The sequence below is a fragment of the Neomonachus schauinslandi genome, chromosome X, assembly GCF_002201575.2.
Source record: "Neomonachus schauinslandi chromosome X, ASM220157v2, whole genome shotgun sequence".
Taxonomy (NCBI): domain Eukaryota; kingdom Metazoa; phylum Chordata; class Mammalia; order Carnivora; family Phocidae; genus Neomonachus; species Neomonachus schauinslandi.
Window position 1 is genome coordinate 106,577,383 of NC_058419.1, and position 9,785 is coordinate 106,587,167.

At 56.1% G+C, this 9,785-nt stretch overlaps 1 protein-coding gene across 1 annotated transcript; it reads left to right on the top strand.

Annotated features, from left to right (window-relative positions):
• Nucleotides 1–3,745: 3,745 nt before the first annotated feature.
• LOC110569706 (transcription factor SPT20 homolog) lies at nucleotides 3,746–8,972 on the top strand. Its single transcript, XM_044911626.1, has 3 exons — nucleotides 3,746–6,266; nucleotides 8,705–8,776; nucleotides 8,953–8,972. Exons 1-3 carry the CDS (start codon nucleotides 3,746–3,748, stop codon nucleotides 8,970–8,972), a joined length of 2,613 nt encoding a protein of 870 aa, XP_044767561.1.
• The last annotated feature ends 813 nt before the right edge of the window (nucleotides 8,973–9,785 follow it).

Sequence of the window (9,785 nt, forward strand, 5' to 3'; positions counted from 1 at the left end):
ATGTGCATCTAGGTCAGGCTGCTGTAGGGGAGGGCAGCCATCGGAGTCCTTATAATCAGCCAGTGGGCTCATTAACGTGCTTGCAGGGCTCCAAGGACGGTGTGCACTCGGAGCCATTTTTTTTAAACCCCTCGTCTCGTGGGAAGACCAGGCAATTAGGGAGTGCAAGTGGAGGGGCCGGCTGAAGCACGCTAAGCGCTGCCAGGCCCACTGACGCACACTGGGATGCACGCGCAGCCAGGGTGAGAGCCTCGTCCAGTGCACCCGTGGCCAGAAGGCCTAGGGGTTCACCCGGCGGGGGCCAGGGAGTAGGCCACAACCTCCACTGGACGCCCTGGTGGCCTTAAGAGCTGACACTCTCTCACGCGCGCACACACACACACACACGCACGCCTCACACGACACCGTCCATTTCACTTGGACGTGGAGTAGCATTTCCCTTGTCCACACAGCCAGATATATCAGAGAGCACACATTTCTCGACTGCACTTCTCCGCCTGAGCTTCAGTCGTGGCTGGAGCAGAGGCCGCCAGCGCCCTGCCCGAACCCCCATGGGGCTAACACTGTCCCCGCACACGGAGCACGATGGCGAGCGCTTGTGACTGTCCATATGCGGGTATCGTCCGGCCACGTCAGCATGGGTGGCTCTCCTAAGCGGCAAGCTGGAGGGACAGGGAACAGTGCCGGGCCTGTCCTCAGCCAACGAGAGAGACGAGTGCAGGGATACACACCCCAGCTTCCTTGCCTCTCAGGTAGCAGACCCCGACACGTGTTCGGTACTGTCCCCGCCGCCCCCGCCCTGCCGCCCCCTCCCCCCGGGAGCTCCCCAGCAGGGCCCAGCTGTCCACCGCGGTCTTCTGCTCATGGACGTGCCCGCTGTTGTCTTCTTTCCCAGGTCATCCCCTTTCCACCTCCCCCCCGCCCGGTGCTTCGGGGGATGAGCTCCCAGGCCAACCGCTTGCACGCAGATCCTCTTCTCAGGGTGCACTTCTGGGGAAACCCAACCTAAGACACAGCCAGGGCAACACCGCAGATCTGGGCCATCCCGTGGCAGCGGGGCAGATGCGCCTCTCTCTCTGGCCAGTGACAAGTACCCCGGGACGGGGGCTCAGGGGCTGCATTTGGATCACGCTCGTGGTTTCCAGAGCAGGTCTACAGTGGAGGGGTTCTCAACCAGGGGACGATCTTGCCACCCCCTGCCCCTGCCCCGCCCCCGCCAGCCGGGGGCTGGCTGGCAATACCTGGAGCCACGTTCGGTTGTCGCAGCTGAGGGGGCGAGGGCCACGGGCATGCAGAGGACCGCGCCAGGGATGCGCCAGACGTCCCCACACAACACATGTCAATAGCGTCCCGGTTCGGCCCTCCTGGCACCGTCCAGGGCACCAGAGCCAGAAGACCTGGCTGCGGGTGCCTTCGTGGTCTCCGAAAGGGGGATAAAATATTTACTTGACAAGATTCTGAGGAGCCTGGGGTTGAGGTAACTAGAGCGTGGCGTCCGCCCATCATTCCTCCATTCGACGGCACCGACGTGGTGCCAAGGAGTGACCACCCGAGTCGGTGAGCGAACAGGGATGGCAAAGACATGGTCTCTGCCCTCGGAGCATCCGGAGGCCGGGTGAGGAGAAACAGTGCGCACGCTCCATTCCTTGCCAAGGTGAAGGCCGGCTGTCCTCAGGCACGCGGCCCGTGTGCAGGGGCAGGAGAGCAGGGAGCGGGAGACACGCTTCTTGGAGGTCAGGACGGCATATCTGAGGGGGAGAAGGTGGAGACGGGCAGGCCTCTCAGCAGAAGCGGCAGGCGTCTGCCAGGACGGGGCGCCCTGGGCGGGGTGGCCTGTCCGTGGCCGGTGACTCGGGGCCGAGCACAGACCCGTGGGAAGGAGAGGAGAGAAGAGCTGGGAAGGAGGCGGGCGCCACGTGGCCAGGGGCCCATCGCAGGGCAGGGCCGGGCCGGGCCGAGGCGAGGCGGGTGAGGCAGCTAGGGCACCGCCCGAGCGCGGGTGTCTCCCTCAACCTGCCGCCCCAGGCCCCCTCGCTTGCCTGACCCGGGCTGGCCCTCCTCCTCTGCCCTGCTCGGAAGCCAGGAGTCTGCTCCCCTAGCCAGGGGCGGCAGGCGAAGTCTCGCACTTCTTTCTCTTCCAGGAGGATGTCTGAATTACGGTGTAGAAAAATATGCTGTAGCCATCCAGTGTCAGACTTAGCCTAAATTCGGGCAAGTGGGGGTGGGGAAAAAGAGAGACAGGGGAGGATGTGTAAAAGAGTGAAGAAACTGAACTGGACTTCCAGCCCCCTTGAGGCGCTCCACAAGAATCCACTTGCCCAAAGACAGCTGATGGGCCTGCAGAAAAGCATTCTTGTCTCTCCCTGGACCGGGGTCCTCTAGCTCTCAGGAGCCCTCCATCAAAAAGTGTTGAATCCTCTCTCAGTGGACCGTCCTATCTACGATACATGCAACTGTCACCATTGCCATTGGTTAAAACCCACCCCGGTTTTCCAGCTGTGTGAAATTCGGGCGTTCCCCCGATTTGTCTTGGCTTCTTTTCCTTTGTGAGCCTTTTCTATGCCGAGTCTCGCGTAAACCTCGAGATTCTTTTAAAAACCTGCCCTGAAGGGCCGGCACATCTCAAGGCAACAAAGGGAGTGGAAAACAAGGGAGCCCGTCACCTCCCTCCAGATCCATGCTTAGGATCCTGGCTGTGGTCTCCAAGACCGAGTGACGGCTGGAATGTGCTGCCATGGCCCGGGGACAGGGGTTCTCAGCTCCGTCACACGCAGGCCACCTTTTCAAACCGATGGTTTAATCCTGAGCCGTAATTCCCAGACGAGACGACTGGCCCACGGCATCCCTTGTAAAGCGCCCTTACTGTGATACACAGCGCAGCACAAGGGAAGTAAGTCAAGTTTATCAGAAGGGCATGTCCTGCGCACATCTACACGCCAACCATCAGGCAGATCACTGGAAGACTCAAGGAACAATTCCGACGCCGGCACCAAATACAGCGAGCCTCCACATAGGCGGGAGCTGCTACACACGTGGGCTCTGTGGGGTGTGTTCAAGCGGTGATGGGCACCAGGCGCAGCCCTGCCGTTCACGACAGGAGACTCAGACACAGTCAACGATTCTGGGTGAAGCGCTGGCCAAGAAAAGAAACGAACAGCTTCCGAGGCTTGCGCGACAGCCGCATTCCTGCGCAAACTGGCGTGGACTGGGACCGGACCGGAAAGTGCGTATTCTTCGGCTCGTTGCCTACGCGTCGGTGGCGGCGTGCTCTTGGCCTTGAGTGGAAAACAAAGGTCCGGCCCTGCAGTGGAAGTGCGGGCTGCGGGCCTCAAGGCCTGGAGGCGGAGGCAACAACAGGAGGAGGCTTGAGGCCCGCCGCGGTGGCCTGCAGAGAGCGCACGTGCGCACAAGCGGATGCTCCCGCGGGGTCGGGGAGCCAGGGGGCGGGGGGAGAGCGGGGAGGGCGGGGGGCTCCCATCCACTTCCGGCCCAGCCCGCAGGGAGTCCGGACCCAGCGCGGTGGCGGCTCCGACACGTGCAGGTGTTTCCCCCAAATCACAGGTATGTTGTGTGGTGCTTTCGGTGGGGCGGGCTTCTGGTCGTCCATTTGCAAGAGAGGCTCCTGGCTCCACGGTGGAGTTGCGGCGCTGGCGAGACTCTACCTCGACGTGAAAGGCAGGGTTTTCACCCCGCCCCTCAAGGCACTTGCGTTTTGTCTTCTCTTTAGGGCCCCCTCTGTCCCGCGATGCAACAGGCTGTAGAACGAGCTTTGGACCGCGCGGACTATGTCATCGCAAGTGCCCAGCAGAGGCCTCCTAAAAGGAAACGCTCGTCGAGTGGGGAAGCATCTCTCTATGAAAAACTTTATGACATGTATGTGGAAGAATGTGGGAAAGAGCCTGAGGCTCCGGAGGAGCTAAGAAGCAACGTGAACTTGCTAGAGAAGCTCGTCAGGAGAGAGTCGTTGCCCTGTTTGGTGGTCAACCTACACCCGGGAGAGGGGGGATATTCGCTGATGCTCGAGGGGAAACATGGGGCGTGTTCGGAGACCATTCGGCTGCCTTATGAAGAAGGGGAATTGCTGGAATACCTGGATGCTGAGGAGTTACCCCCTGGTCTGCTGGACCTCCTGGAAAAATCTCAGGTTAACGTTTTCCACTGTGGGTGTGTCATAGCACAGGTGCGGGACTACAGGCAGTGCGCTGGTGGGGAACCTCCCGGCTACCAGAGCAGGCATATTCTCCTGCGCCCGACCATGCAGACGTTAGCCTGCGACGTGCAGTCCATAAGCAGCGATGGCCAGGAATGGACCCAGGAGGACAAACTGCTGCTTGAGAGCCAACTGATCTTGGCTACTGCGGAACCCCTGTGTCTCGATCCTTCCATATCAGTAGCCTGCACGGCAAACAGGCTGCTCTATAACAAGCAAAAGATGAACACTCGCCCGATGAAAAGGAGCTTCAAGAGGTATTCTGCACCCTCTCTGAGTCGGCAGCGGCAGCTGTCCGGTTGCCCACCTCCTCCTGAGCTCGGAGTATGGGCCTCTTGCCGAAAAGGCAGACAGAGCCAAGCCGGGCGGCGGTATGACCTCAAAATTTCTCAAGCGGGCAGTTGTGTAGATACGTGGAAACAGAGACCCTGTGACTTGGCCGTCCCTTCTGAAGTGGATGTGCAGAAATATGCCAGAGGGAAGAGGTCCGCCAGACAGGATGTCTCACCTCCAGGAGTCTGGCCAGCCCACGAGGTGAGAGACGGTGGTGCGTTTGGATGTGAGGCTGGCGACGAGCCTCAGACAACGGAGCTGACCTTCATGCAGCCGCCGCCGCTGCCGCCGAATAATCCACCTTTCTCTGGACCGAGAAGGCCCTGGAAGGAAGGCGGGTGGGAGGGACAGATGTCTCCTCTGCACCCCTCCACAGACGACCGTTCAGACAGTGTCCCGCCCGAGTCAAAGACTGCTGCTGTGGGGGTAGTCGTTCGGCCAGAGGCGGTGGTTCCGCAGGAGGCCAAGTGTCCAGTCCCCGCGCCCCACAGCTCCAGCGGCTCAGCGGGCCTCAGCGGGCTTCCTCCCGGGAAGGACCCAGAACAGCCTGAGATGGTGTCGGTTCGGTCTCCAGGCCAGGGCCAGGGCGTCAGACCGCCAGCTCTACGCATCAGACTTCCCTGGAGCTCAGGGGAGAGTTGGTCGGGGAACAGTTTTACTCCACGGGAGGCCAGCAGCTTTCTTAAATCTCCATCTCCGGCTCCTGCTTCTAAGCCAGCAAGTCTTTCCCGGCAGTCCTCCGTGGACGTGAATCGAGTTAGCCCGCTTCCTGCAGCCCCCCCGTCCTCCGCCAGCGCACCACAGAGGACCCCGGCGAGCCGGGTCTCGGCCAGCTCCCAGCAGTCCTCTGTGAATGTGACTGGAGTTAGCCCGCTTCCCGCAGCCACCCTGTCCACCGCCAGCTCCCCGCTGGGAGCCCTGGCCACCCCGGTCACGGCCAAGTCCCCGAAATCCTCTGTGAAGCAGGGCACTCGAGTTAGCAGGCTACCTGCGACCACCCCGTCCCCCGCCGGCCCATCACAAAGCAGCCCCCACGCCCAGGTCACGGCCAGCTCTGCGGGCCCCGGTTGCGGAGCGCAGGCTTTGGAGCGGGGCTCCGGCCCCGGGCAGGGCCGCACGGCTGGCGCCACGGCTCCTGCGGGGGACAAGCCCAGCAGCCTGCCCTCAGGAGCTCGGCCCCCCAGTGCGGTGCCCACGGCAGCGCGGGGTCCTCCGGTCCGCGTTCAGTTTTTTTTTAAACACGCTTCCGGCCTCAGGCCAGTAACTCCACTGGAGCTTCGCCAAGATTCGCTCCTTTCGAACACCCCGCAGCAGCCAGAGCAGCGGCTCTATCAGTTGATTCCCCCAGAACAACTTCAGCAAGCCTCCACTTCTGGTCCTCCGCAGCCGGTGCCACAGGGTGCAAGTGCACGAGGTGCCGCCGGTCCGAAAACGGCCTCATCTGCTCAGCCGGCTGTGGTCCTTAGCGGGGCTGGAGAGGGGAGTTTGCCGCAGCCCCAGGCGGCGCTGTTGGCTGCGCTTAGCTCTGCGGAGAGCCACGGAAGACCCCGGCAGATCCGCCCTCGCCCTGCGCACCCACTACCGCCGGCCCCTGCCTCGCGGCCGCCGGCCCCACCGCAGGCACAGCCCTTGAGAACCTTGCAGGGCCCCGTGGCTGTCTCGACAGTGGCCGCGCAGACAGCTGGGCCGCCTCGGGGCCAGCAGGCCGCGAGCCAGTCCGGAGGTAAAATGGACAGAGGCGCGCCTTTCCCTCCCAAATCCTGAGGCTTGCATTATTTGCTCTCTTTTTAAAAACACCAGAGCATGGGCCCAAACCAGCTCCCGAGTTTTGACCTCATTTTGGTTTTGGTTTCGTTGTTGTTGTTTTGTGTTGTTTTCCCATAACGGTGTCAGTATTTTACGGTTAGATGTCCAAACTCTACGGAAGCACAACCTCCTGAGTGGTTTGTAGAAACCAGGCAGCGATGTAAGAAACTGGGATTGTTTTTGCTTGAAGTCATTGCTTCGTTGCTGTACTTGTAGCCAGAGCCATCTTTAGGTTTATGTTCTAAAGTAGATCCAGCTCCAAACTGGGTTCCGTCTAAACCCCTAAAGCCTGTAATTTCCCGAAAACCGTAACACTACACTAGCAAAACAGTTAGCACGGGTATTACTTTAATAGGATGGTTGTAAAAATTTTTAGATGAGCTAAAAACCCTGACCTAAAATGAACCGCCTTCACCATTTTTGAAAGTGTGCGGTTCAGTGATGCTCAGTAGATTCACGTTGTTGCACAAGGGATCCCTGGAAGTGTTCTCCTCTTGCAAAAGTGAAACACTATCCTCCCCGTTTTCCCCCAGCATTCTCTTTTCTGTTTCCCCGAGTTGGACTGCTTCAGATACTTTGTGTAAGTGGAATCCTGAGGCAGTGTTTGTCCAAGGGCGTAGCTTTTTACAAATGGCTTCCCTGTACATAGTCTGGACTGAAGTGACCTATTAAACACTCGAAACACCTTTTAGTCACGGCCATACCACCCTGAACGCGCCCGATCTTGTCGAAACACCTTTTAGAAGAGTGGACTTGGTATGTGCTTAAAAGGTTTGTGCACATGTATTAAATGCAATTTTTACAAATTTGTTTTGATAGGATCTGTGAAACCTGCCAAAAGATGATGTGCTTGCCAGGCTTATATGGAGGATGTGGGAGACTTCGCAAATGGGCAGAGCGGCTCAAGGTCGCCCCTTCTTGGTGGCGGTCCCCAGGCTGCTCTCAGTGCCCACCCTGCCCCCCCCCACCCCAGAGCCCAGCCCCTCTCCTCCAGGTACAATCACTGGCCTTGAAAAGGCACTTGTGGGATGTCTTGCTTTCTCCCTGTACAATCATTTACTTGGCTTAGAATGCCAGGTTATTTGCAGAAATTAAAGAGCTACACATTTGAAAATGTGTTGTATTTGTTTGCATTTCAAGTGTTTGCGACCTCTGGTTAGATTCTGAAGTGGAAACCGCCCCCCCCCCCCCGCCCCGGTCTCTGCCTCTCCCCTCCTGGTGCCCATCAATTGTTCAGCATCCGGGCTCCCCCATGTCCGTTCCTGCTTTCTTGCATTGGTGGCGCTCAAAATAGCCCTGAAGTTCTTTCTGTTTCCCCTTTCTTTTTATGGAGGTGTAATTCACATAAGCGACAATCACCCATTTTCAGGGGTACCGCTGAGTGGCCTTCACTACATTTACATGGCTGTGCCACCACCAGCTCTATTTCCAAAACAGCTTCCTCACCCCAAACAGATCTCTGTAGCCAGGAAGCACTGGCTGCCCATCCTCCCCTCCCCCAGCCCCAGAAACACCAGTTTGCTTTCTGGGTCTGCGGACTTCCCTATTCTAGATATCTGCTGATGATGGGATCAGATAGCATGTGACCTTTCATGTCTGGCCTCTCTCACTTGGCATAATGTGTTCGAGGTTCGTGTGTGGTGTAACACGCATCGGGCTTTGTTCGTTCTTCTTCTTCGGCTGAATAGTATTCCCTGGTGTGCATATACCTCGTTTTGTCTATCTGTCATCCATCGATGGACATTTAGCTTGCTTCCACCTTTTGGCCATTGTGAATGCTGTTGCTAGGAACGTTGCTGTGCAAGGATTTCTTTGAGAGCTTCTGATATTTTGTTGCATTACAGTTTTTAAAGGGCAACCTGTCTCCCTAAAATTTGTTTTTCTATGTACACATGCATGCTTCCCTGCCTTTGGCCCTGACAGGAAAGGGAAATGAGGTCTGGCAGTTCCACTTTAAGAGATGAGCAGAGGCAGGTAACCGGCGGTTCCTACTTGATCAACCCCGCTGTACTAACGTGCTGTCCTGGCCCTGCTAAGGGAAGATTTCGGCCAACCCACGGGTCAGACGTGCCACGTGAGTGACGCGGAGCCCGGTAGGGCTTTAGGTTACCCATCCTGGACATCTCCGTGTATGGTGCCTGCACTTTTAAGAAGTGAACCAGCGTGATGACCACTTGCTAAGAAGAGTTTCCGCTTGGCCTTGGGAACCAACCAGACACCTGCACCCAGAATCCCACCTGATCTGATGTACTTCTTTCCTTTTGCCCTCTTGGTACTGGTGACCGTTGAACAATGTGGGGTTAGGGGCGCCGACTCCCCATGAAGTCAGCAATCTGTGTTATGTCTGTTGCCTAGCCAAAAATTTAGCTCCTAATAGCCTACTGCTGACCGGAAGTCTTACCGATCACTTAAACCGTCAGCTAACAGGTATGTTGTCTGTTATGTGTATTATATACTGTATTCTTATGATAAAGTAAGCTAGAGAAAGGAAACTATTATGGAAATTATTGGGAAGAGAATATTCATGTACAGTATTGTACGGTATTTCTCAAAAAATATGCATATAACAGATTTGTGAAATTTAAATCTATGTTGTGACATAGGTGAACTTGTCCTTGAGTAATGCGGCGCTCCCTTCCCAGACAATAAATTAAGGTTTGTGTCACATCACTGTTGGTGATCTATGATTATTTCCTTCTAATCATCCCTATCAGGGTTGGTAATTTGAGGCAACTGCCATACTGATGAACAGAAAGGTAAGCACCCTTGAAGTAAAATCTCAGAGTGTGTATTTATTCACACAACTGTTCAGGGAGGACTTCCTATGTGCCTCGTACTGTGTTAGGCCCCAGCTGGGATGGGGAGATACAGACACCAAAGAAAAGAAAAATCCCTCTTCAGAATCTAGATTTTATTCACAACTCATGTAATTTCATCCTTTAGCAATTTAAGCTACATTCCCAGTATGATAAAGTCTCGATAGAATAATGCATGTTATATTTGCAAATATGAATATGTAATAAAGAGATTGGGAAACAGAAGGTTCAAGATTTTGGTGGCCTGTCACCCTATCACAAGTCAGAGGGCAGAACACAGACCATAAGATGATGGAGATAAGATTCCAGATGAAAAAGTATTGCCCAGCCCCTAGAGTCCAGGGATGTGTATCTGCACAGAGAATGTGTACTTACTCATAAATGATAAAAAAAACCAAACTATTATCCCATTTTCAATTTCTATTTTGAGAAAATTTCGGGAAAAACATCTACTTCTCCTAAGAAACTTTTGTTTTCTTACAAATAACTAAACGTGTTAGGTTCCTTGCTGGATAGGCTGTCTTCAGGTCCTATTCCCACTTCTCCCACCTTCCAACCGATACCAATCTTGTCTTTGGTTTTTGTTGTGTGCTGCCTCCTGAAATAGCACCGCGGCCACC

Coding starts and splice junctions, on each gene's coding strand:
- LOC110569706 (XM_044911626.1), top strand. CDS start 3,746: ATGCAACAGGCTGTAGAACGAGCTTTGGACCGCGCGGACTATGTCATC. Junction 6,267..8,704: donor GGCCGCGAGCCAGTCCGGAG/GTAAAATGGACA, acceptor TCTGTTGCCTAG/CCAAAAATTTAGCTCCTAAT. Junction 8,777..8,952: donor CTTAAACCGTCAGCTAACAG/GTATGTTGTCTG, acceptor GTTGTGACATAG/GTGAACTTGTCCTTGAGTAA.